The sequence below is a fragment of the Rhinolophus sinicus genome, chromosome 12, assembly GCF_057876585.1.
Source record: "Rhinolophus sinicus isolate RSI-liver-muscle chromosome 12, RSI-T2T, whole genome shotgun sequence".
Classification (NCBI taxonomy): Eukaryota; Metazoa; Chordata; class Mammalia; order Chiroptera; family Rhinolophidae; genus Rhinolophus; species Rhinolophus sinicus.
Genome location: NC_142512.1, coordinates 9,860,229 through 9,887,114, shown reverse-complemented (window position 1 = coordinate 9,887,114; position 26,886 = coordinate 9,860,229). Strand labels below are relative to the sequence as shown.

At 42.5% G+C, this 26,886-nt stretch overlaps 1 protein-coding gene across 3 annotated transcripts in view; it reads left to right on the top strand.

Moving 5' to 3' along the window:
- The window catches only part of MYOCD (myocardin), a 92,251-nt gene that overhangs the window by 52,478 nt on the left and 12,887 nt on the right, over positions 1-26,886 (top strand). For 2 of the 3 annotated variants that reach the window (XM_019755276.3, XM_019755279.3), the window contains 5 exons: positions 10,196-10,371; positions 12,846-12,971; positions 17,284-17,534; positions 19,218-19,371; positions 25,192-26,130. In XM_019755276.3, coding sequence (XP_019610835.3) covers positions 10,196-10,371; positions 12,846-12,971; positions 17,284-17,534; positions 19,218-19,371; positions 25,192-26,130 — 1,646 coding nt within the window. The remainder of the gene's footprint in view (positions 1-10,195; positions 10,372-12,845; positions 12,972-17,283; positions 17,535-19,217; positions 19,372-25,191; positions 26,131-26,886) is intronic. The other variant, XM_019755277.3, reaches the window with a different exon arrangement.

Here is a 26,886-nt window from a genome sequence, read left to right as displayed (position 1 = left end):
GTTGTTCATAAATTTTGTTGATTTCTTGTCTTTCCTTGAATTTATTTAATTTTGCGTTAAGTCATGGTTGTTGAGCAGGAGAATCCCCATGAGAAGAACTGAGGGTCAGGAATATTAATTGGTTTCAGATGCAGGAGAAGAGACTGGAGGCAGAGGGGTGGCCAAAGACTATGCACCCACTCAGATAAGGAGACAGGAGGGCATGAGCAGGGACATGGCCAGTGGAATGGATAGAAAGCAATAAATAAGAGAAAATAATGGACCGGACGTGAAGCTAGGAAAAGCAGGCGCTTTGGGATCCATCGGCCTGGTTTTCAAAGCCGTACTCTGACTTTGGCCACATAACCATGGAGTTATTTAATCTCTCTGTGCCTCAATTGTTCCTCTCTGAAATCCCAACAATAATAATGGCTATCTCATAGGGCTTTTTTCAAGGTGGGCTCAATTTAAAAATGTATGCAGAAATTAGGTAGGCACTGGTGACACATTAGCGAATTTGTTTCATTTCTGACCCCAAGGACTTTACACTTCAGCAAGAAAAGAGGCACGGAAGAAGAAAACTGTCAGTCCTTGTGATAATTTGTATGAAGGAAATTGATAAAAGTCACAATGGGAATGTATATGTGTGTACATAACCAAGGCATCCTGGGAGACATGACTGCTTAGCTGAGCCCTGTAAGGAGAGGGCAGAGAATGAGTGTGAAAGACCGACAGGTAGCACTGGTCAAGTGATAAAGTCATTTTAAATTTTATCTTTAAAGCAGTAGAGAGGTTCAAACTTCTCAATCACTTAAAACACATATTAAGCACTCTTCTAATTCCTCAATCAGGAGGAACACAATTTAAAATACTAATATTAATACTGCTAATAACAAGCAGTGGAGAGCCATTGGAAGAGTTTCTAGTGGAATCCAGAACTTGTTTTGTGTGTGAGCCAAGTTGGGCATTTGGCAGGTAGAAAGAGCCTGTGGCTGCAGTGTGAAGTGGACTCATTAGAAGTCACAAAGTTAAAGGGCTCTGTTAGGAAGCTGTTGGACTTGTTTGATGACAGTTGATAAAAACCTGAACCAGAGTCATGGCTGAGGGTGTGGAAGAAAGAGTATCTGAGAGGCAATTGATTGTGCATGATTAAATGATTGGTAGAATATATCAATTTGGACAAAGGGAAGATTAAAAAATGACATATAGGTTTCTCTCTTGGATGACTGGGTAAATGGTGGCCGTTTATCAAGATAAGGGACCGTAAGTGGAAGAACAGATTTGGGAGAGATGATGAATTCTTGTTTCAAACTCTTGGATTTGAAAGGCCCATAGGAATTCCAAAGGCAGGGACTGAGTCAGCAGTGGATTCTACTGAACTAAGATTCAGAAGAAAGTATTGGTCTAGAGCCATAGACTTAGGAGATTTTAGTGTATATGGTAATTTAAACTGATGGTTTAGATAATACTGACGTTTCATTTATTTATTTCTTCATTTAATATTTATGGAGTATATCTTCTGTATATCAGACACTAGTCTAAGTGCTTGGGATAACTCAGTGAACAAAACATTCAAAGGTTTCTGCTCTAACAGAACTTAAATTCTAGTGGGGGAGATAGACAATAAACAAAAACAATAAATAATTATATATCATAATAAAATATGATGGATGCTATAAAAAATAGAAGTAGTGCAGGGTACAAAGAATCAAGAGTGTCACTAGAGGGTGGTTGGGGCAAGCGGAGGATATATAAAAAGAGAACAGGGCTAAAATGAGGTTCTCACGCAATAATATTTAGGATAGAGGCAGGGATTCTGTGAAGAATAAAGAGGAGGAATGGCTACCGGAAGAGGTGGAGGATATAGGTTGACCTAGTCCAAGAAAGTCCAGAAGTGGGCACCAGTGATGGAGAACTAAACACCTGTTATCAACCCATGCACCAGCCTCTTTATCCGTAATCTCTCAACATGCACGAATTTTTACGGGCAAGGTGATGGCATTCTGTGGAATGTCACAAAGACAGGGAGTTGCTCAGAGACCAGCTGTAGAGACAGCACTTTGAGTAGCCCTTCCCATGGTGATAATGATCCAGCCCCACCTTTCTATCACTTCTTGTGATCAGATCATCTCCCCTGATGTGGTGAAGTGGTGACTCAGGGTTGTAGTTTGCTGTGTGTCATTCTCCTGGCATCTGTGTGTCCTCCCCCCACCTCATCCGCGTGCCTTTCCAGATGTGTTTACATTTTCTAGCCCTCTCTGCAGCTGTGTTTCTATGTTTCTGCCAAGCTCTGAGTGGAATACTCAGTCATTGACTTGCTCCCTCCAGGTTTCCTTGAAGACCAACTATGTTCCAACCCTCAAATACAATAATCTAGAACTTCACCCAACACAGGGAGTGATATTTTTGACTGAGAACCAGTTCTCACTCTGGGATTTTTCTTCTCATTCCTAGAAGTCACCCCTCTTACAGTCAGCTGAATGACCACAAAAAGTCTTTTCCTCAAAATTTTCCTTTCCTTTGGGGTTTCAGCTATCAATCCTACTTCCAGCCTGAAAATTTATTTTCTGAGTCAGGGCGAATTTTACAGATTCCAGTCGGAAGTAATATAGGCTCGTATGACTAGAATGATACCATGTGGAGGAACAGGAGGCTTTCTGGTTTGACTAACACAGGAGGGGGCTTGGGCTTTCTCATGGTTACATCTCAGAGCATGCACCTGACTCCCTGTTTCTCCTCCATTGAAACAACGGCTAACAGCCACCCTCTCTCAGGCCGGATCACTGAATACAACAAAAGTGATGTTACGTGGGAGAGATGACCTAATGAAAACAGAAATTGTAGGCTGGAGTTGAGCATGCCTTGCTCAGTTTATGCGTGAGTCATTGTCACTTAGTGATCCCTCAGTTTTGAGTGTCCTAGGGGCACTCCAAGCTTGTTAATTCTCTCTCTGGTCATCTGAGTATTCTCTTCACTTGACTAGAACATTCCTTAGCTACCAAGGAAGCTGTTTATTGTCCAGAGGCCTGGCTTCTGCCGAGGTACAGCAGAAGCCCAGCTGGCTTTCCCAACTCTTCAAACAGTGGAAGGGTCCTGGAGTTCTGCTCCTATAGACAAGCACCTCCTCTTAAAGTGTTCTCAACTTTTCCTTGGATTGAGCCAAGCTTCCCACCTGAATGCCTGAGTCAGCTTTCCAGCTACTTTTTCAAAAAATCAAACCTGTGATTCAGAATCTACAGCCTCCTTATCAAAGATAAATGAGTTATTTTTATCAGTATAGCCCTTTAACACAGGAAGCAACATTTGTAGTCCACCAGGGCTAGCCCAGAAGTCATCTGTTCATAGCTGTCACGTACCTTTCTGAAAGATCCTACACTGGTCTTTGCTCACCTATATCCCCAAGGCTCAGACTTTGTAACAAAACCAAAAAAAATTGTATTCTCTAAGAATCTGGTCATTTTTAGAGACTTTGGAATTCTTGACACTCTTTTATCATTCACTTTTAAGGCAGGTAGACGATAGCCATGGTCCTAAGCCAGAGGGTAGAGTCACTTGCTTTGGTGTGAAAAGAAAAGGTTTGCTTTGGTATAACTTTCTCGTGGACAAAAATCGATCATTCCATAATGAGAAATAGTTTTCAAAGTGCCAGTGATCTTTGGGGGAAAGAAACACACTGAGGCATACATGAAAAATACTTTTCTGAGGAATGTTCTGGGAAAGGGGTGGGAAACGAGCATCAGGGAGCTGGTAGCTTTCTGGGTGTGGGAGTGGCAAGAAGGGAAGTTAGCTAGCCCTGAGAGAAGGCGGTTGCCTGGTGTTGGCCTTGGCTGCCTGCTGAAGTGAGCACAGACACCGAGAGTGTGCAGGACATGCCCAAGTGGGGCCTGCAGCTGGGGAGAAGTCCCTAGAAATCTCAGAGGGAGCTGTGAGAAAGTGGGGCCCTGCAGAGGGGAAGCGAGAGACAGTGCTGAAGTATCTTTACACACCTGATGATCTCTGTCCTGAAGAATTAGCCCTAAGAGCTGATACAGGTCAAGTGCTTATGCAGGTTATGTAGTCCTAGGATCAGGATATATCTATAGATTTGATGCAAATTTCTAGACAGAAATCTGAAGAAAAGGAACCTTGGTTCCTCCAAATTTCCACTGACATCCATTTCCATAGTAAAGGCATCTGATCCCCCTTCAAGAGCAGTGGGTTCTGTCTTTGTTGGACAATGCGATCCATCTTCCACAGACGAGGGTCTCTTCAGTGTAAAGAAATATCTTTAGGCAAGAGCCACATTTAAAATACTTCTACCTTCACATAATCACCTTCTCCCTTAAGAAATGGATTTGGCTTCAGTCTCTTCCAGGAGGATGTTAGGAGACGGTCTGTCCATGAATTAAAATAGCTCTCAAGCAGTGTACTACTCAAGCTTGCAAGCAGATAAGGAAGCAAGGTCCCTTTTCACATTCCACTTCATGGTTTCCAGCCCTTGGTGTGAGCCTAGCAAAAAGGTAACTAGGACTCCGATTATCTCACTCTAATCTTGGAATTTTAAATGTTTATGCAGAGGAAAGTACAACTGACTCATTCATCTAATCACTTCCAAGAGGGAGAGGAAAAGCTCAGAGTCACCAGGCCAAGATCCCCAAGGGGCCAGCACCCAGAGCCAGCCCCGTGGGCATAGCTGGGGGATGATGTCAGGGCTTCCCAAAGCAAGTCCTTGTCATCACACCACCTGACGTGTCTACAGGGACAATAGCCAGCACACAGCACTCCCAGAGAGCCTCGCACTGGGGGAGATTGGAGGAGAGGCCCAGGGCCACAGCAAAAAGCTGATAGACTTGGTTGTTCTAGAGACAGCCAGATAAGCTGACCTTTGTCCCTCCCCACATGAGTCTGGCTTGAACCAGGAAGGAGGGAGAAATGTGCAGCCTTTCCTGTGACAATCCCCTTGCTCTGGGGAAGGTCTGCCTCTGCTTTCCCAGAATGAACCACTCGTTTTTCTGGCTCTGGAGTTGTGCTGACCTTTGCAAAGCTGACCACAGGATAAACTGCCTCCCGGGTGGTCTTCTTTATTTCGATAATGGTAAACTTGAGACAAACAGATCCTCCTAACCAAAACCATAACAATAACAGCAGCTAGCGATTATTGAGCACTTGCTCCTCAGGGACGATGCAAATAACATATAACATACGTGAAACTCAGTGCTTTACACATGTTGTATTATTTTCATCCTCAAAACGCTGAGAGGTAGCCATTATTATTATTCCCATTTTATAGAGGGGGGAACTAAGACTCCATAAGTTTAAATAACTTGGCAACTGAAGTAGTAGAACCAAGGAACAAACCACGTCTGTTTGACTCCAGAACCCAACTTTTTACTGACCACACCAAAAACCACGTACATCATCTCAGAAGGAAGCCATTGCCATTTTTCTCTCAGGGGCCTCTCCGCCGTTACAGTTCTCTTCACCAACAAGGACTGAGCTGAGTGTGTAACTGTGTGTGGGCTCTCTGCCCTGCCACTCGTCTTCTGCCCTGGCAACAGCAAATTCTAACCACTTATAGAACCGAAGAAGTGGTGATTGGTGGGGACCCATGTAGGGGTCTTTTGGCCTGGACAGCCCCTAAGTGGTCCTCAATGTGTCTGTCAGAGTATTCTGACCTGGCACGTCATACTTTTTACATACCAGGCAGGAGTCATATTTGGGGCCTCGGCCTTGACCCTGTTTGTTCATTCAGGTGTAAACAACTACCCTATAGATGGTTGCATGTACTCATGACTTCTTTGTGTCTACAGAAAACTCAGCGTTTCTCCATAGATTTGAGCAGAGGAACCTCTTTAAATGATTGATGTCACTTGATAGACTCTTAGAAGCTGTGTCTCTCCAAGAATTGGGTCCCAAAATAATCCTCTCCTCTGGCTGGGAGAGTTTCTTCCTCACCTTTCCCACCCCAACTCTGTCACTTCTAACCAGCACTCTGTCACTTCCCTTCCACTCCCCTCATTATTGCCAAATGCCCCCTCCCTTTCTGTTGTCCTAGCCACAGCTGACCGTCATTTCAGGCTCAATTTAATCCTGTCTCCTCCAGGAGTCTTCTTGGATAACTGCACTCTGCTCTCTCTTTCATCTACCCACCAACAGCATTCCCCAGACAGTCTGGTCCTTGACAGTTTTCCAGTTGTGTCCCAGGGCAATACTTAAATAACATCCTTCTTATGGTTTTCCGTCTCTTCACCATATCGTATCTGATTACCCTTCTGCTTCTCTCGATTTCTCTTAAAGTGGGAAGGCTGGAAATGAAAAAAATTACTGAGGAATGCTCTCTCCAGGATTGAGGGAAATGGGACTGATTACTGACTCCTTTATTCCAGATACTCGACTTGTAGACTTTTCCACACCATTCCAGTGCCTCCAACCAAGGTCACCAAATGCCCAGTGTTAAAGTGCAAAGGACATGCTGATATACTGGTGGCAACAGGGTTTCCACAACTCTTCCAACCCTTTTCTGAGACAAGTTCCAAAGAAAGCATCACAGTCACCTTTCCTAGAATCCCTGCCTTCTTTGTTCTCATAATCACGGTGTCACATTCAGCCCCTCAAATCACAAAAAGTCAAGTAAACGATCTTGTGGAACATGGAGATGTCCTCAGTACATGTGTGTAGAAAAAGGAGAGACAGCTGTTTTCTACGCTACCTCTCCACAACCAACCTGCAGGTCCTGCAATGTTCCCTAAACAGTATGTCACCTGATGGCCTCCAGGGAAGGTAACTGATTTTCCACCCCCTCTGCAGGTGGCTCTGAGAGTACAAAGCCTGGGCCCACAGGCTTAGCTCAGTCTCTAAATAACTGGGTGGACTGGACCTTGCAATGTCCTCAAAACAGAGATGAGAAAATGTGCCCCCTACTCTGACGTACTTATCCATTATGAAGCATAACAAAAGTTGATTGTCTTTGTTATTGCTGTCCTATTAAGTGAGCTACTGATACAAACTACTGTTTTTATCATTTGCTGTCACCCCACTTGAAAGTGGGGTTGTTGGGGGATAAGAAGAGAAATCCTTCTCTCTTTTTCTTCCCTACCCTTGCCTCTTCCTTGAAGCGTTTCTACCCGCATGCTACACTACTAGGACAGCTTTGCAATTTGGCTCATTTCCTCTCATTTGTACATATTTGAGAAGTGATACTGTGTTGGGTGTGGGTGGAAATGGTGGTAGTGGGGTGGTCTTTGTCCTCTGAAGTAACAGAATGTACAGGAAAGATCCATACTAATTTAGAATGGAGACATGGGGAGGGAATATAAGGAAATAAAGATCTCAGGTGGCAGTTCTGTTGGGCAGAGAAGACCGGCTGCCTCCAGGGCCTGGCATAGCCACACGCAGGATTCTCTGAGAACAGGAATGGTGTTGGCTCAGGGTATGTGCTAAGTAGATCCCAATGAAATGCTGTGATTTCTGGGGTGCGGAGGCTTAACACCCACCTAACCCCCCAACTCCCGTGCCCACCTGGCCCTCAATATACATGTACTCCTTTTAATAGAGACAAAGCCTTTAATTCCACAAATAGAAGTAGGACTTGAAATTTTAATGAAAACATTGTTTCTAAAGTAAAGAAATAGGTTGAGTTGACGATGGAAGCATAGTCATGGAGGCAACTGGAAGGACCTTCCTGGAAGATCTCAGGCAAATGATCCCCTTGACAAAAGGATTATGTGTAATTTTTTCACATAGGATGAAAATGACAAATACAGGCTTATTTACAGGGTTTGCTGTGAGAAAAGGGGGAGGAAAGGTTAGAGCTAACTCGGGATTCTTAAAAGAGAGAAGGAAGTGTTTGAAACCAGAGTACTGAAGGGGAAGTAGAGTGGCGCCTGATTATAAAGAAAAACTTGGCATTTGTCAAATATCCAATGAAACCCCCCTGGTAGGAAATGAATATTTTTCTGATGCAAATATAAGAAAATGCTAGCATGCGTTTATTTCAGGTGATATGTAGACCTGTGTTTTATATTCTTCTCTGTACTTGTCTATTATTTCAAATTTTTATATGGTAGTTAAAAAGTGTACCTTAGAAAATAAAAGTTGAAAAATAAAAGTCCCCATTAATATAATGGAATACTGTACAGCTGCTACCAAAAAAAAATACTTTTTTTTTTTTTTAAATTGAGGAAGATCTCTATGTGCTTACATGGAAAGATCTCCAGAAAACATAAAGTAAATAAAGCAAGTTTCAGACCTATCTATATGAAATATTTTTTAAATATGTGTGTATATGCATTGCTATATGTCTAGAATTAAATCTAGAAGAGGAAACAAATTATTAATGGGAAGTGGGATTATTACGTACAGCTCTTATGGTTTCAATTTTTATAAGGATATATTACTTTTATAATCACAGAAAAGCAATGATTTCATAAAGGATCCTTGGCTCCCTGGAGGAGCAATGTGGTCCCCAAGCCTCCCCAGGTTAGCGGGCTGCCCAATGGGCCAGCCACTGGAGTTTCCACCTGCCCTGTCCTTGTCTGGCCTCTTTCCTGATTTGACCCTTGGATGTCTGAGTGAGGGGCCATGACAGATGCCAGCAGTGGTGGCGATGACAAGCCCCAAACCACATTTGTTCCATTACTTCCAGCTCCTCGTTGGCTTTCCAGTCTGCATGGTGAAAGCTCCTCTGTCTTATCTGCACAGAGCAGGAGTCAAAAGTTCTTGTCAGTGTGATTGCAGAATACCGGGCTGGAAAACTTCCTGATAATACCTAAATTCCTTTAGAAGAGCTGTGCCTGGAATCGGGTCAGATGAGCGATGTGGCCTCAGCACATTCTGTCCTATGCAGCTGGATGATAAACCAGATGAAATTTGGCAATTAAAAAGCATAAGAGACATATAAGGATGTTATGACGGTCCCATCTGATCTGATAACCCCTCTCTCTCCTCGAGCTAATGTATCTATCTATTCCCCCCACCCAAAGACCATGTCGGCTGCTGTGGAAGAAATTTTGAATGTGTGAGCCATTGAGGATTTCTAAAATAGACACAAAGATAAGAGGAATCAAAAGAAAGCCCAAATAATAAACAAATAAAGATCACGCTGAGGTTTCTGAGACACATTTATGGCTTTTATAAACAGATACGTATTAGTTGAATGGGGCTTTGGGACACTCTGGTGACACGAGCTAATTCTGACATTTAGGAATTTAAACTTAGTAGCTGTCCTAGCTTATCCTTGTTAGCAAAGTTTGCTAAACATTTTTGTGCTGTGTGCCCTGCTTTATATTTGAACATCATGCAAATGGCACACTGTCATCTCAATTATAGCTCTCGTCGTAAAACCTGAGGGAAATGGGGCGTCCTCCTAGTGCTGTCTCCATTGGCCTCATTCTGCACAAAGTGACCCTTTTTCTTTCCTTCATCTTCCCTGATTTAATTTCAAAAACATATAGGTTCACACAGGAAATGTTCAGGCATCGATAAACCTGAAAATAATGTTTAATATATAATGGTAGACCTTTTATACGAGATTGGACAATTAAGTTTGCGAACTCATCCTAGAATAAGTGCTACATACCTCATTGCTGAATATCACTATGGTCACCTTTGAAGTACTCCCCTTGGGAAGCTGTGCACTGACACCAGCGCCTAGTCCACCCTTCAAAGCAATTTTGGAACTCTTTCTGGAATGGCCATCAGAGCTGTCATCGTATTACCCTTGATGTACTGAATGTCATCAAAATGTCTTCCTTTCAATATTTCTTTTATCTTCGGGTAAAGAAAGAAGTCATTGGGGGCCAGATCAGGTGAGTAGGGAGGGTGTTCCCATACAGTTATTTGTTTACTGGCTAGAAACTCCGTCACAGTCAGTGCCGTGTGAGCTGGTGCAGTGTCGTGATGCAAGAGCCATGAATTGTTGGTGAAAAGTTCAGGTCACCTAACTTTTTCACACAGCCTTTTCAGCATTTCCAAATAGTAAACTTGGTTAACTGTTTGTCCAGTTGGTAGAAATTCATAATGAATAATCCCTCTGATATAAAAAAAAAGCTAATGACATCATCACAAGTTCATGAACCTAATTGTCAGACCTCGTATGTCACACATTCCTCACTCTTACCTTGAACTGCAAACAGATCTAAGGAACTAGTCTTAATAGGGATGACACATTGAAGCATTTCCAAAAAGCCCTTTGATGTGCCTAAGCCACTGACCGAGTTCTTGGATTTCACTCCCTCAGGTAACCAGGTGAGTTTCTCCAAATCAGCTGATGCGTTTGCCTTTGAAGAGGACAGCAGCAGCGATGGGCTTTCTCCAGATCAGACTCGAAGTGAAGACCCCCAGGGCTCAGCAAGGTCCCCCCCAGACACTAAAGCTACAGAGACCCCTTCGGCAGGCCCTCTGGGGACAATCCAGGTAAACAAACCACATCTCAGCCTGTCATCTCTTCATAGTCTTAAAATCAACGCTGTCACGTATGCTTCGAGACCGAGAGATGTCCCTTGATTGCACATCACCTTGGTACCTCTTCTTACCCTATTGGGTCCAGGGTTCTATGTGTAGTGGCGAAAATTTCTATAAAACCCTGAAAGAGAATCTCAGGACTATACCCTTGACTTACTTTTTTTAAGCATCCACTCTTCCGAGTCGATGCCTCTCATCTTCATTTTTACAAAGTGAAAATAAGGCTCCCTGAGATTTCGATGACCCACCAACAATCTCCCAGATAAAATGTGCCAGAGCAGGGCTGGTTTCAAGGCCCACAGCCTTTCCATGCACTGAGCAGACACCAGAGGGTGCTGGGGTGGGGGGTGGGCGGCACGAAGTGCTGATTGGCTACAAAGCGGGGAAGCCTGAGTTGCTTCTACCATTAACCACTGCAAAGTCCAGTTCCAGCTCTGACCTAAGCACAACACGCATCTCTTTCTGGACAAATTCACCAGCTCTCAAGATGTGAGGAATGTATATTGCAAATACTGTTAAAAGCACATTCAGAAAGAACAATAATGACTAACACCAGCCACTGCCATGTAGTAAGTGCTCACTCAGTGTGAGATACTTTATAAGTGTTTTCTGTTAGATATCCCAGTCCACTCCAGGCACGTGTCACTGATGGGGATTCTGACAGACAAGGAACTAAGGCTCCGTGAGGCTGAGGAGCCGTGTGGCCTCCAGAAACACTTCAGATTCCCCCGGCCCCTGGAGCGTCCGCCTCTAGAAGCCACACACCAGTCTCCTCAGCCAGCACGATGGTACTCATGGAGGTGTGTGTGGGTGCCCACACGTGAGCGGAAGGAGACGCACTGCATGGCAGGGAGATAGGAGTCTTCCACCCCTGGTTTCACTCATACTGGCTCTGAAAGAACCCTCCAGACCTTCAGTCCCTTCCCTTTAGGCAGAGCTTACTCCTCCTGGCCTCACAGGAATTATTTGATGTATTGAAATTAGATATTATATTTGAAAACATTTATTACACTGTAAAGCAACATACAGCTATCAGGGACAGTTTGGTAATTATCATCCAGGGCCCTTTTTCCAGAAACTATGCTACTTACTGGCCGTTGTCATGCCCTCCTTCATCGCATCGGAGCAAAGTTAAGGCTGCCAAGGAGAAAATGTGGAATGGGAGAAAAACAGGAGACATAAAAAGCATAGCCGAAACAGTCATACATCTATTGTGCAAGAGTTCATAATCAAAGTGTTTTTCCTTCCCCTGCGTGCCACAGCTGGTCTTTGCAGCCAAAGTTCTTTGATAACATCAAACAGTATATCAGACCATTTCTGCTATTATTCTGACAGTAAATTCCTCAGCTTCTGATTTCAGAATGGTTTAAGGAGAGGATAACTTCTTTTCTGCTTAATCCTAGGAGAGGGGAGGAAGGGAGTAAGCACTGAGCAATGCCGGACAAAGACCATTTTGTCATTTCACCCAGCAGACCCATGTAACAGATCAAGACACTGAGGCTCTAATAGGAAAGGATCCTATAGGCCTTTGCAGGTGCCAGGACTCAGGGAAGGACTGAGAAGGGCCAGAGGGAGTTCCTGAACAGCCCCTGCCCCTTTTTGTCAGCATCACGGCATAGGAATTTAGGAGAGAGAGAGAAGATAACTAACTAATCCTTCTTCCAAGTCCTATGCATACAGAAACATGCCTCTCACAAAGATTTTTCAGGACACTTACCTACATATACACACATACACATAAATACGCATACACACACACACATATACACAGAGACACACACCACACATGTATATATATATTACTTGCACACACATATACACAGAGACACATGCATATACACACAGAACACATATACATATCACACATAGATATACACACATATCTATACATACACCTACATGTGAACACATGCATATAAATGCAGACACATACAGATATACAAAAACACATACATATGCACACACACATATGTACACGCACTTTCCCTCCATCTGCTAACACCTGTCATCTAGTTTTCTTGTTGTCCTACTTTTCCTAAAATTCCTACACCCACTCCTCCCTCTTACTTTCTTTTTCAATCCCATTATCTCATCCAACAGGTAGACCTTGTGACAGACAGATGGAGTCCTCACACAGGGTGACCAGATATCCCAGTTTGCCTAGAATAGGGCAGTTCTATTCCTGTCTTGTGGAATAATTATTAATAATGATCCCCTTTTCTCTCAAAAGTGTCCTCAATTGGTTGACAAATTATATATGTGGCTCCTTCCCCTGGAGAAAGTAGTCTCATATGTACTTGGGTATGAAGGTAGGATTTAAACAGCAGAGCTATCCGTGTAGGGGGGGAAGGAGGGCTCTACTTTAACATTCTATGTCACGCAATTTTTGCTCCTGTATCCTAACAATGCTGAAATTTGGATTTCAGGATCTTACTTCTGGCTCAGAAAATGACAGGAATGACTCGGCCTCACAGCTCGGAAATCAGTCAGACACAGGGAAGCAGGGGCTTGGCCCCCTCAGCACCCCCAACCCCGCGCATGCTGCTGTAAAGGTATGGGTGGGCCCACCTCCATCACCTGCCTGAGTGCTCGCTCACAGACTCAGGGCCTTGCACAGTGTAAGGCCTATATCATCCAAGCCAGTCTCCATATGGAAATACATAAAAATGCATGGGTTACATTCACAGTACGAAACATTCTAAGCATATAGCACAGTTTTAGTTTAATTTTCTCAGCATTATATCTAACAGTTTACAGAGTGCTCTCTCCTCAGTTAACTGCCTGGTTGTCATTTGGGCTTCTGCATAATATTTTATCCCAAATAACTTCTCATTGATTTTGAAGCATGCTTTCTCAGCATTTAATGAATGTTCAGGTGACTCTTACGAAATATTTGTTAAATGATTATAATTTAGTAAGAGCCAGTGTTAAAGCAATAGCCTCATAGCCCCCTCCACTGCATACACAGAAGTGGTTTTCACGTTCTAAGTGGACAGTAGGTATTTCAGTTGCCCAGTAAAGCTCCACCACCGAGCTGCAATAGCTTTAACCTAGCTTACAATTCACTCAGCTCACCAACTTTGAAATTATAGGACTGTAGATGAAGTTTGTTCTTTGCAGGTGGAGGGAGATGATTTACATTATTTCTAATGTTGTGTCCAAAGAAAACTTTTATTAGTATTTCTCCCAAAGTACTTAAATTTTCATAATTCAAATTAGTCAAGCCTTCAGCCTCACTACATCCTAAGAGAATGCAATCATTGCCCAGAGGGAAGACAGGTCAATTTCAATGACGAGCAGACTGATACCCAGCTGACCCAGCAAGACTGGCTGTTTATGTAAGAGACAACATTCCTTCTGATTGGTCAATGCCTGTGAATTCTCAGTTGTTAAATATTCATCATCTCCAAATTAATAGGATACTAGAGGGCTTCTTAAAGAAGGGGGCTGCTGAGCTGGGGAAAAACATCCTTCTCCTGTTCACTTTGTCAGCTTCATAGGAGGCCAGTGAGAGAATGCACAAAAATCCTGTGAAAACTGTAGAATTCTATGTAAGAGAAAGGTATTCTCAGTACAGGCTCTGAGAGGGTTGAATAAGAAGTTGACTAAGACATGATTTCTGCCCTCAAGGAGCTTATATTCTAGTTGGGTATCGCAGCCACCACTAACCCATATAGTGTTTTGAGCAAGTGAGAAAAATGTGCCCCAAAGGACTTGAATAGACATTTCTCCAAAGATAAAGTGCCACCAAGCACATGAACAGGTGCTCAATGTCATTAGTCATCAGGGAAATGCAGCTCAAAACCACAATGAAATACCACTTCACACCCACTAGAATGGCTATAATCAAAAAAGAAAAAGGAAAAAAGCAAGTGCTGATGAGGATATGGAGATCGGAACTCTCATACATTGCTGGTGGAGATGTAAAATGGTGCAGCCACCAAGGAAAACAGTGGTGGTGCTTCAATATTAAACATGGAATTACTATAGGAGCCAGTAATTCCACTCCTAGGTCTATGCCCAAAAGAATTGAAAACTGGTGTTCAAACAAAAACTTGTACATGAATATGCATAGCAACACTATCCACAATAGTCAAAAGTCGGGAACTAACCCAAATGTCCATTAACCGAAGAATGGATAAACACGTGGCATATCCATACAATGGAATATGATTTAGCCATAAAGAGGAATGAAGTAGTGACACACGCTACAATGTAGATGAACCTTGAAAACATTATGCTGAGTGAAAGAAGCCAGACGCAAAAGGTCGCATATGGTATGATTCCATTAATATGAAAGAAATATCCTGAAGAGCCAGAACCGTAGAGACAGAAAGCAGATTCGTGGTTTCGGGGGACTGCAGGAAGGAGGGAATGGGGGAGTGACTGTTTAATGGGCACGGGTTTCCTTTTGGGGTGATAATAATGTTCTGGAACAATAGTGATGTCGTTTGCACAACACTGTGAGTGTACTAAATGCCCCTGGGTCGTGTACTTTAAAATGGATACTATGGTGATTTTATGTTCCTTATATTTTACCACAATACAAAAAGAGGTTCCCCTTCCCCTGGGCAGCCACAGCCCCTGTCAGGGCCAATAGCTTAGGAAGCAGAATGGGGGCTGAATTTCAGTCTCCCCCACCCCCTCAGCAGGGTATGCAGTGGTGTGACCATTATCAGGCAGCCTCAAAATACCGTATGAGAATAGGAGACCTGCAGATAAGAGACATCACTGTGAGTGAGGACAGGCTTCCCAGGTGAGCTAGGATTTGAACTGGACTCAAAGGATGTGCTAGAGTCAGATAGCAAGTGGAGTGGGGGAGTTTCAGACAACAGAAAATTGCAAGGAACAGAGGCAGGAGGGGTAAGCTGTTGGAGACAGGAGATTTAGGCAGTTTGGTGAACTGTCTTCTTTAGCCGACTAGAGTTTGGGCTTCATCTTGCAGAGCAGAACAGGCAAACTGATTATGGGCTGCTGGGGTAGTGTGTTGTGTGGCAGGCCCAGTGTGTGTGAGCAGGTTCGAATCAGAAAGCTGTTAGAAGTCATGCACTCTTTAGCCACGGCAGCACTCTTCCCTCTAACATTACACTAACCTGCTTTACACATTTATGCCTGGGTCTTAAAGCACTGGACTGGGATCCACCTGTGCTTTAGAAAAATGTTCTCCCCTTCTGTTGGGCTTGAAGTTCTAGGTAGAAAACAAAACAAAACAGACAAACAAAAAAACAACAAAAATCCACACTTAGTAACCTCTGGTCCCCAAAAGAGTGTGAAACTACCCAGTTCTGTGGATTCAGAGCTCTACGGATTCAGTCTTTGCCTTCACTATCCAGATACAATAGTTCAATTTGAGTACCTTCTGGAAGGCTCAGAGTCTCTGTGCTAAGGCAACATGGAGAGAAAATTCAATAGCCCCTGACTTATCTGTTAGGCCCAGGGCTGCAGCTCCCCCAGACCAGGCAAGTCCTAGAGAGAGATGGGAACAGAAGCTGAGATGCAGCAAAGTAGGGCAAAGCTGACTGCACAGGCTCCACAGAAATTCTCCCAAGTGCAGAAGACTGATTAATTAACTAGCATGCTAATCGATGAAAGAGCACGGAGAAACAGAGCCACCAAGCAAACGGGAATACTTGTGCTCATTATTCATTGGTCTCCGGGAAGCCTCCTTGAGAAAACACAAAAGAGGCTTCGGTGGTGGGATGCGCTGACTCAGAGAAAAGCAAGTTAGTGTCTCCTTCCAATAGGTCACATTCGTATTATGTGTTTTGTGGTTAAAATGGGGAAGCTGCCCAGTCATGCCTGCGAGCTATTCAGGAGCCCCCTCTCCTGGACACTGCCGGTACCACACTTTCCCTCCAACTTTTCCCCCAAATCCTCAAGAATCTTCTGTCATGACATCCATGTTCTTCATTTTATCCTTCCGGAATAAAGTCAAGGTTTGAAAAAACTTATGTTTCTTCAACTGATCACAGTATGGACCTATTACTTCCCAATATATGGAATACATAGAGGCCTTTAGATTTTAGGAGCAGGTTATAGATATAATCACACTGTCCTCTCAGACCTGTTATTATTTCAATATTATTTCTTTATCATTCTTATATTGATCATTGAGATAGAAAGTATAGAATATTTCCCCCAACTTTCAGGTGAGGTAACTAAGATGTAATAAAGTAATTGTTCTCTTAACTTTCTAGCCTGTACCCTTAACTTCTTTCAAGGTTACCACCTCGTGCTATATGACGGGTAACTTCTGAAAGAGTTCTAGCTCATGACTAACCCTTCCCATAGTAAGTAAAGTGTCATTAGTTCAGAGGGTGTCACTTCCTGATTTGATAACAGTATTTGGGGATGGTGGCAAGTCTAACTTTTCAGCCTGAAGCAACAAACTGCACATTCTGGGTTTTCAAGGACAAGCTTAATGTCATCTAAGTTTATGTCGTTACGAAGTCAGTTTACTAAGTGTTTAAGCAAAGGTGACTACATGCACACATATGAAAGAACTTTGTTATGAATCCATCCCCAGTTCAGAACTTATGCTCGATTAGGCCACGGGTTGGTCTGAGATGAGGAAAGTGTTGTCACTGAAACACAGGCTTACATCTCACTCTACTCCTGGAGCCACTTCTAAGATTCAAGAGTCCCTGCCTAACGAGGGCCCTTCCAGTGGGATACTCTCGAAATAGATTTGTTCCTTAGATATCGTAATGTCCCAGGATCTCTCTGCACATGGTGACCTCGCTGTATGGTACTTCCGGGATCCAAGTCCATCCGCCAGACCAACCTGCCTCCCGAGATGCGCGCGGCACCAAGTCATTCCCCACCATCACCTAAAGCACATGCCTTTCTTCATCCTCTTTGCAGTCCAAGTCCTTGAGTGACAATAAGAACCGCCACAAAAAACCCAAGGACCCCAAGCCAAAGGTGAAGAAGCTCAAATATCACCAGTACATCCCCCCGGACCAGAAGGCAGAGAAGTCCCCTCCGCCCATGGACTCGGCCTACGCCCGGCTGCTCCAGCAGCAGCAACTGTTCCTGCAGCTCCAAATCCTCAGCCAGCAGCAGCAGCAGCAGCACCGGTTCGGCTACCCTGGGCTTCACCAAGCTCCGCTCAAGTAAGTCAGGGGTGCCCCGGCTGGGGGTGGGGCGGGGGAGCTGCAAGCAGAGGTTGGGGTGGCTTCTCTCTGAGGCACACGGGCCCGCACCTTGGGACACAGCGAGTCCGGTATTGTACCACGTGCGCCTCCAGTGTGTTCAGAATATGGTTCTGTTTAAAAACCATGTGCTGCTTTTCTGGAACATAAGGCTGGGAGAGAGCAAGTAAATCGGTGCTCCTAATAAGAGGTCTCTTTGGGAAAAGGGAAAGGATTAGCAATTTCAGACTGAATTGTGGAACCGAGAGGCGAAAACATCTAAGAATGCATCTTGGAATTGTGGGCAACTCCAACACAGCTTACGATTTTTGAATTGGTTCAGCACTCATGCTTTAGGAAGCAACAGAGCTAAGTGACCAAGAGGGACATCCTCACAGATTGACTCCTAAGCCCCAGTGTGTGACCTCATTGCCAGGCCACCTTTTCAATGGTCAATCTCTTCAAGTATAAACTTGGAATGAGGGTTCCATCACCTGTCTCTGTTCAGTCTTGGATTGTGCTAGCAATTGTGCTGAGTGCTGAATACAATCAAGCTTCATCAGGCATGCGCCTGCCTCCATAGGACAGTGCATTTGCTAAAACATAAATGGATTTGCCTCACCCATATGCCAAAGTCACCACCACTCCCTCCTGTCTACCCCAACTCACCTTGAGTGTCACTTGCCACTTGCCATCTAGCCTGCTCTTGTTTTCCTCACCCTGCGTATTCTGCTGACGTTACTTACCTGATCCGTGTAGACACGTAGTAGCTTGTGATCTGATCTAAATACAAGGGTTCTGGTCACCCAATTCCAATATGTGGGGGAGGTTTTCCCCACATCACCAGGCAATTCTGCAATATCAGCTGGCTGTCCAACAATTCCACTCAATTCTGACACTAGCTTCCTGGAAATAGCATCAGTTTCCATGGGTTAAGGGCTCAGTCGCACAAGACTGCCACCCCCAACCCCTTAAGATGCCAATTGCAAGTCCAGAACTTGTCACCTTGCTTCTGGTCCACCAACTATAGATCACAGATTTCCATGACCTCCCCCTTAGGTTTGGTTAAATTGCTAGAGTGGCTCACAGAACTCCAAGAAACATTTTACTTACTAGATTACTGGTTTATTATGGAAAGGATATAACTCAGGAACAGCCAGATGAAAGAGATGCATAGGGCAAGGTATGGGGGAAGGGGGTGGAGCTCCCATGGCCTCTCCGAGCTGGCCACTCTCCCAGCACCTCCATGTGTTGACAAACCTGGAAACTTTCCGAGCCCCATCCTTTTGGGTGTTTATAGAAGCCTCATTACAGAGCAATAATTGACTAAATCATTGACCACTGGTGAACTCAATCTGTAGTCCTCCCCTCCCTGGAGTTCAAGGGGGTAAGAAGAGGGTGGGACTGAAAGTTTCAACCCTCTAATCACATGATTGGTTCTCCTAGCAACCATCATCCCTCCTCAGATGGAGTCCAAAATTCACCTCATAACAAAAAATGCCTTTGTCACTTGGATCACCTAGGAAATTCCACGGGTTTTAGAAGCTGTGAGCTAGAAACCGGGATGAAGAGCAAATATATATTTCTTATTATGAATCACAACATAAAATCCTCATATATATATTTGACCATATTTTAAGTGCCTCTTTTTGGTTTGTTTTTCAGGGAACCAAACGAACAGATGGTCAGAAATCCAAATTCTTCTTCAACACCACTGAGCAATACCCCTTTGTCTCCTGTCAAAAACAGTTTTTCTGGACAAACTGGTGTCTCTTCTCTCAAACCAGGCCCACTCCCATCAAACCTAGATGATCTGAAGGTATAGGATTTGGCATGATTTTCTTTTCTTTTTTTCTTTGTTTAACAAATATATCAGTACATTTTTAACAACATTTCCATCAACTGATTTCTTGTATAGAACAGTGGGAGGGGGACGAGTATGGGAGAGGCTCAAGCACGTGACAGAATAGTAACTGCTGTGGTTGAATACCCCAGAGAGCAGAAGACCACAGGCTCCCAACTCAGCCTTTTCACTGGCTATGCAAACTTGGGCGAGCGTCTTAAATTTTCTGCTCCTCAAATTCCTCATTTGCATAAATGAGTTATCATGGGAATCAAATGGAATCGTATAGAACAGAGAGGAGCTGTGAGATTGCTATGAGCTTCCAGAATTCTCTAAGCTAGTGGTGAATTCCAAGACGAACTTTTACCAATCTCTGATAAAATGAGAAAAATAAGAACCATGTAAAGGGTTTTTCATAAATCGAAGTGTGTTCAACATATCTGACTAATCTTTATGGAAAGTACTTATTTCCGCCCAATATTCTGAAAGCTAAAAGATCCTTTCCATTAGGAAATGATGAAGATAGTAGATGGAAATGGAGTGTTTCTGGCAGAGTTTTGTTTCTTTTTATTAAATAGGGATTTTATTAAATAAGGCTATTTGTTCTTGTTTAACAAGATAAAATATTGGTAACCCTATGTCATTAATGTCATTTAAAACAATGTACTGTCTGCTCTGAAATGTGGCAGCAACTTGTTACCCGATCTGTACGTGCTAGCAGTTTACTCTGGGTCACAGACCACATGGCCCTCATTTCACTGAAATGACACTGAGCTTTGCGTTGAACCTAGTGATTGAAAGCAGTCCTCAGGACTGGCATGTGCATTGGCACAGTAGTTACAAAAGAACTGGAAAAGATGAATGCAGTGCCGTGAGCTTCTCCACTGTGTGAGCACACCTATTCCCTTCAATGCCTCATTCCATTTGCAGTGATTACACCACTTTACCTGGTTTCCACCCTACAATTACCCTCCCTCCCCTAAGGATCTTATCATTTCCCCCTCCCCAAAAAATCTAAATTCCAAAAAGCCCTCATAGTCTTCACTGTGCAGTCCTGTGACCCTTCCTCAATCCTCACCTGTCCCCTCCCCATTCCCATTCTGTCCTTGGTTATTATCTTCTTTGGGGAAAGATAGGATTGGGAATATTTCAAATTAAAGGAAACTCCATGGCTGCCAAGTACCAACACTGGTAAATAAAATATAGCTTGGGTCCTGATATCAAAATTTCCTCTATTCTTTCCACTTGGAATACAAGTGCTTAGATTTTAATGTGGCACCCATTAACCCAGAAGAAGATGCCAGAGTGACGGGTCACCACCCTCCACTCCCCAGATCATAAATCCATAGAGATAAAAGTTTTACCTTGAAAACATTACAGTGAGTGAAATAAGCCAGACACAAAGGGACAGATATTATATGATGTACCTAGAGTAGTCAAATTCATAGAGACAGAAAGTAAAATGATGGTTATCAGGGGCGGGGGAAGGTGAGAATGAGGAGTTAGTGTTAATGGGTACAGAGATTCAGTTTGAAATCGTGAAAAAGTTCTGGAGATGGATGGTGGGGATATTTGCACAACATTGTAAATGTACTAATGACACTGAACTGTAGACTTGAAATGATTAAATGGTAATTTTTATGTTATGTCTTACCATAATAAAAAAGATTTCTTTTTAAAGTAGTATATCTCTGGATGGGAGCCTAGGTCAGGTAGGACTGGAGAGGCATTGACCCCAGAGGAAACAGAGTCCGGACATGATGTGCCAGCTGTCAGAGCCCTCAAAGGTGGTGTCCTCAGGATCATTGGCTGGTTATAGTTATAATAATTAGCATAGGTATTAAGAGATGACAATGATGATAGTGGCAACTGCCATTTTCTGAGTATAAACTATCAGTCAAACATAGATCTGCTTTAATTTTCACCCTGCAAGGTAAGTTTTAAATATGAACGTAAAAATCAAAACTTAAAGAGGCTAAATGATATGCAAGTGAACCAGTTAATAAATGTCAAAACTGGGACTTGACCTTAAGTGACTGATTTCAAAGGCTTTGCTATTGTCATTCCAGATGAGAATGGAAAGAGAGGGACAGAAGAAAGAAACTTTAACTGGACTTGACCACTGGGTGTGTGAGGAGAGGGGAGAGGGCGAAACCTTAACTGGGTGTAGCTGGGAGTTACACCAGTGGCTAACATTGGGAGGGTAGAATGAAGAGCTGATTTGAACGGTCAGCAAGTTCATTCAGTCTGGGGAAGTTGAGTCACAGGTACCAGCAGCACAACCAAGAGAAAAAGTCGAGCCAGCTTTCATCAGTTAGAAATACACCAACCTAGTTCAGCTTAACTGTGTTGTCAGGAATAGGAAACAAAATTCCGGGATCGTTTTCATAGTGTGGAGGGTTGAAACTAGAACATTGAATGAGATAGAGAGCAAAATGGAAAGAGGGGGGAGGGAAGGATAAACTTAGAAGTGGTAATACCAGTCTGTGTTTTTTGTTTTTGTTTTTGGTTTTGGTTTCTAACAAACTGGGAGGAGATAGATGATAGATAGATAGATAGATAGATAGATAGATAGATAGATAGATAGATAGATAGATAGATAGATAGATGATAGATAGATAGAAAAGTGAATTCATATTAAAAACGGGGAATATTTGATGGATATTACGAAAACGTGGTTCATATTTTTTAGATGTGATAATGGTATTGTATTGCATTGTGTTTTTTTTTAAAGTGTCTTCTTTTAGAGATAGATACCAAAATATTTTACAGCTTAAATTATATGATTTGCTGCAACATAATTTGGGAAATGTAGGGGAAGATGTGGTTTGGAGTATAAATGAAACAAGATTGGGCATGAGTTAATAATTATTGAAGCTGGTTGATGAGTACATGGGATTCATTATACTTTCTATTTATTTTTGTGTGTGTTTGAAATTTTCCATTAAATGGTTTAAAAAGTTACCAATGATTAAAATACTAATTAATGTAGGAAAAGTGTATACAAAACTTTGTCCCAAGCCAGTCCACACTGCGTAATAGTCTGAAATTTAAGGTAAACTGAATTCCACTTAAGTATTCACTTTATTCTAGAATATGAGCTGCACTATTTAATAATGTACTTTAAATTATTCAGTGCCAGAACAGGTTCTAAAAATAAATGTAGAATTCATTAATTTTAAATAATTCAAAATTAAAACTATAATGAGTTGCCATTTTGCACTTTTTCAAACCAGCAAATCAAAAAGAAAATAATAAAACAATGCTAGCAAAACTGGGGAGGGAGGAAAGGATAGACTATTTTATTGCTTATGGTAATGTAAGTTGTTGCAATCCTTTTAGAATAAGTTTTAGCTGAGTGTAAAGTAATATATATTTGCTATTGAAATATAATAGTGCATATAAAAAATGTTGTGAAAGACAATGGATTTGCAGATGGCATTATAGATTATATTTCTAGACTTGAAACGTGTATGAACATGGTTTGTTTTAAAATAATCGTTTTAAAATAATTATGTTGACATAATTTTCTGGCATGCTTTTTTGCTTAATATATCACGAACATTTTTCATAATTATTAATACTCAATTTAAAAAAAATTTCATAGCAGTATATCATTTCACCACCTAGTTAACATTCCTCTATTGGACATGTTGCTTCCAAATTTTTGCTTCCAATTGAAAATATAATGTGTACATACGTATATTTATTCATTTCTCTGATTATCTCCCTGGGCTAAGTACATAGGAAAGGAATTCCTGAACCAAAACATACTAATATTTTTAGAAATTCTTGATACATACAGCCAAATTTCTGTCCTGAACATTTGTGTCAATCTATTCCCCAAAACAGTATGTGAAAGCAGCACTTGCCAAACATGTCTGACTGCAAACTGAATCACCTGAGCTCTTGGTAAAATGCAGTTTTTGATTCAGTAGGTATGGGGAGGGAGCCGAGACTCTGTTTCTGGCACACTCCCAGATGCTGTGGTGCTACAGGTCCAGGAATCACACTTGGAATAGCAACGTATTAAAGTATTAAAGAGCTTTTTAAAAAAAACAACCCTTTTTATTCACTTATGTTTGCTGCTATTTCAGTAACACAAAGGGTCATTATAAATTTATTTGTCAATTTGATGAATACAAAAATATGTACATATTATTCCATTCGCATATCTTGGAATACTAATGATGATACACACACATTATTGGCCATTGAAAAATTGTCTTTGTCTTTTGTTTGTCAAGGGTTGGAGGATGTCAATGACCTGTTTTTATATTGGGTGTCAATCTTTTTCTTTTGGATTTTTAAGCACACTTGATACATTGAGCATACTAATACTTTATTATTTGTCCTGCAATTATTTTTTTCTGAGATTGCTATTTGCATTATCTTTTTAGTGACTTATAGGGTTTTTCAATTTTTGTTGTCAATATTTTTATTATTAGTTTCTATCCTTTTATGCTCAAAAGATTTTTCCCTACAGAATATCAGAAGACTATTTCCCCATATAGATTCTTCTAGTTGTTTTATGGAATTATTGACATTTAAGTATTTAATGTATTTCCTATTTTAATTATAAAAGTAATATGCTTATGTAGGCTATTTAGGAAATACAGATGAAGAAAACCATTGTTAACATTTTAGCATATCTTTACCCAGATATTTTCATCTGCAAGCATAGGTTTAAATATATATATGAAAAAACATTTATTATTATACATGAACAAATATTTATAGCATCAGTTTTAATAGATCCAAAGCATTCCATCATTTTTATACACTACTATTTATTGAGTTTCCATATTTTTAGATGCCAGATGGTTAAAATTTATGAACATTATCAAAAAAATGCAGGGATTAAATAATTGCATGTGTGTCCACATAATAATAATAACAAACCCTTGCACTGCACCAACCATTTGCCAGGCACTATTCCAAGTGCTTTACAAAGTTTAAGCTATTTTAATCCTCACAAAAATGTATAAAGTAGGTATAATTATCTCCAATTTGCAGAAGAGAAACCGAGGCACAAAGTGGTCACTGAGCTAGTAAGAGGCAGGGCCAGCGTTTGAACTGGTAGTCTTATCTCCATACATACTCTCTCTCAATATATGACTATAACCGAGCCAGTTGTTAAATTTAGGACATAAATGTTAATGTAGAACTGTGGTTTTCAAAAACTGGTCCAAAGACCAGCAGCATCCACATCACTTGGAAACTTGTCACGAAAGCCCATTCTCAGTCCCAATCCAGACCCTCTAAATCAGAAATTCTAAGCTGGGGCCCAGCCGGCTATGCTGAATCCCATGGTCAGTGGTTCTGGTGCCTGCTGTGGTGTGAGAACCACCCACAGAGAGGGCATGTGGGGAGGGCAGTCACCTGGGTGGCAGAACATCCGAGGGTCAGCATGCTTCAGGATGGTTGGTTGCTAGCTAATGTTTAGACCTAGACAGGCATCATTTTCTCATCTGTAAAATGAAGACAAGGACCAGGATGGGGGTTGGACGGCAGTAGACTAGGTACCGTCTGTGGTTCATTTGAGCGCTACATTTCTGGGATATTTCTACAATTCTGGAACCATGAAACATGGTATACGACAAATTTTAAAAAAATTGTTAAAATTGTACAAAACAGATTTATATTGGGTGCAGGGCAGGAAATAAAAAAGTATTAAAAAGAGAAGTGAACATTGTGAAATTCCATTTGTGATGTTTTAAAGTTAACATAATACTAAATGCACTTTTTAAAAGATTGTCATTAAACAGCCCACTAACAACGCCGTGGTTTCTTTAGGTTTCTGAATTAAGACAACAGCTTCGAATACGGGGCTTGCCGGTGTCAGGCACCAAGACGGCCCTCATGGACAGGCTTCGGCCCTTCCAGGACAGTTCCGGGAACCCTGTGCCCAATTTCGGTGAGATAACGACTGTCACTTTTCCTGTTACGCCCACCAACGCGCTACCCAATTACCAGTCCTCCCCTTCCACCAGTGCCTTATCCAATGGCTTCTACCACTTCGGTAGCACCAGCTCCAGCCCCCCAATTTCACCCGCCTCGTCCGACCTGTCGATGGCCGGGTCCCTGCCTGACACTTTCAACGACACGTCCCCGTCCTTCGGCCTGCACCCGTCCCCGGTTCATGTCTGCCCCGAGGAGAGCCTCATGAGCAGTCTGAATGGGGGCTCCATTCCTTCCGAGCTGGACGGGCTAGACTCCGAGAAGGACAAGATGCTAGTGGAGAAGCAGAAGGTGATCAATGAGCTCACCTGGAAACTCCAGCAAGAACAAAGGCACGTGGAAGAGCTGCGGATGCAGCTGCAGAAGCAGAAAAGGAACAACTGTGCCGAGAAGAAGCCACTGCCTTTCTTGGGTGCCCCCATCAAGAAGGAAGATGCCATCTCCAGCTGTCCTTATGCATCCCAACAAATAGCTGTGAAAAGACAAAGCAACAACTCAGATGGCCAACCACAGGCTTGTGAAGCTGCTCAACTCCTGCCCCTTGGGAGCACTCACTGCGTGGAGACCTCAGGTCAGACCAACGTACTTTCTTCCACATTTCTCAGTCCTCAGTGCTCCCCTCAGCATTCACCACTTGGGGCTGTGAAAAGCCCACAGCATATCAGTTTGCCCCCATCACCAAACAACCATTACTTCCTACCTTCATCTTCAGGCGCTCAAGGAGAAGGGCACAGGGTCTCCTCACCTGTCAGCAGCCAGGTGTGTACTGCACAGGTAAGAACTCCTTGCCCCATGCCCAGTGCTCCCCTTTTCCTGGAAGTGGGGTATGGATTTGCAACTGCTACAGAGCTCACAGAACTTTCTGGGAAGGCTCTACCAAAAGTCCAACCACAGTTCCCAGACACCAAGATCCTCAAGCCTTGACAGTTGACCAACTTGCTTCTCTGAGACAGGGCGTGGCACACTTGTTCTGTAAAAAGCTACGTAATAAATACCGAGGGTGCCCCAAAAATGTATATAAGTGGACACTTTGGTCAATGTTGCTCAAGCAGTAGTTCGCTGTAATCAAAAGTGTCTGGATGCTGATGGCAACCAGTTTGAGCATCTCTTGTAATTGCAGAAGTCAAACGTGACTTGTATCGGTATATATTGAGTATTACTATTTTAATACAGTTTTCCTTTCTTAAAATGTGTATACCTTTTTTTGGCATTTCTGTATTTTTGGCTTTGTGGTCATTGTGGTCTCTGTCACAACTACTCAACTCTATCACAAAAACAGCCACAGACAATTTATAAATAAATGCACGTGGCTGTGTTCCAATAAAACTTTATTTACAAAAACAGGCAGTGGGCCGGAGTTGGCTCAAAGGTCCGTAGATTGCCAACCCCTATTTTTAAGATTCCTTGGCATCAAGCCTTACCATAGACCAAACCAATTTATCAAGAAAGCCAAACGGGAAGTTACCAAACCTTACTGGTCTCTCCATATGATAGTCTGCAGAGTGCAAATATTTACTGAGCACCTATTGT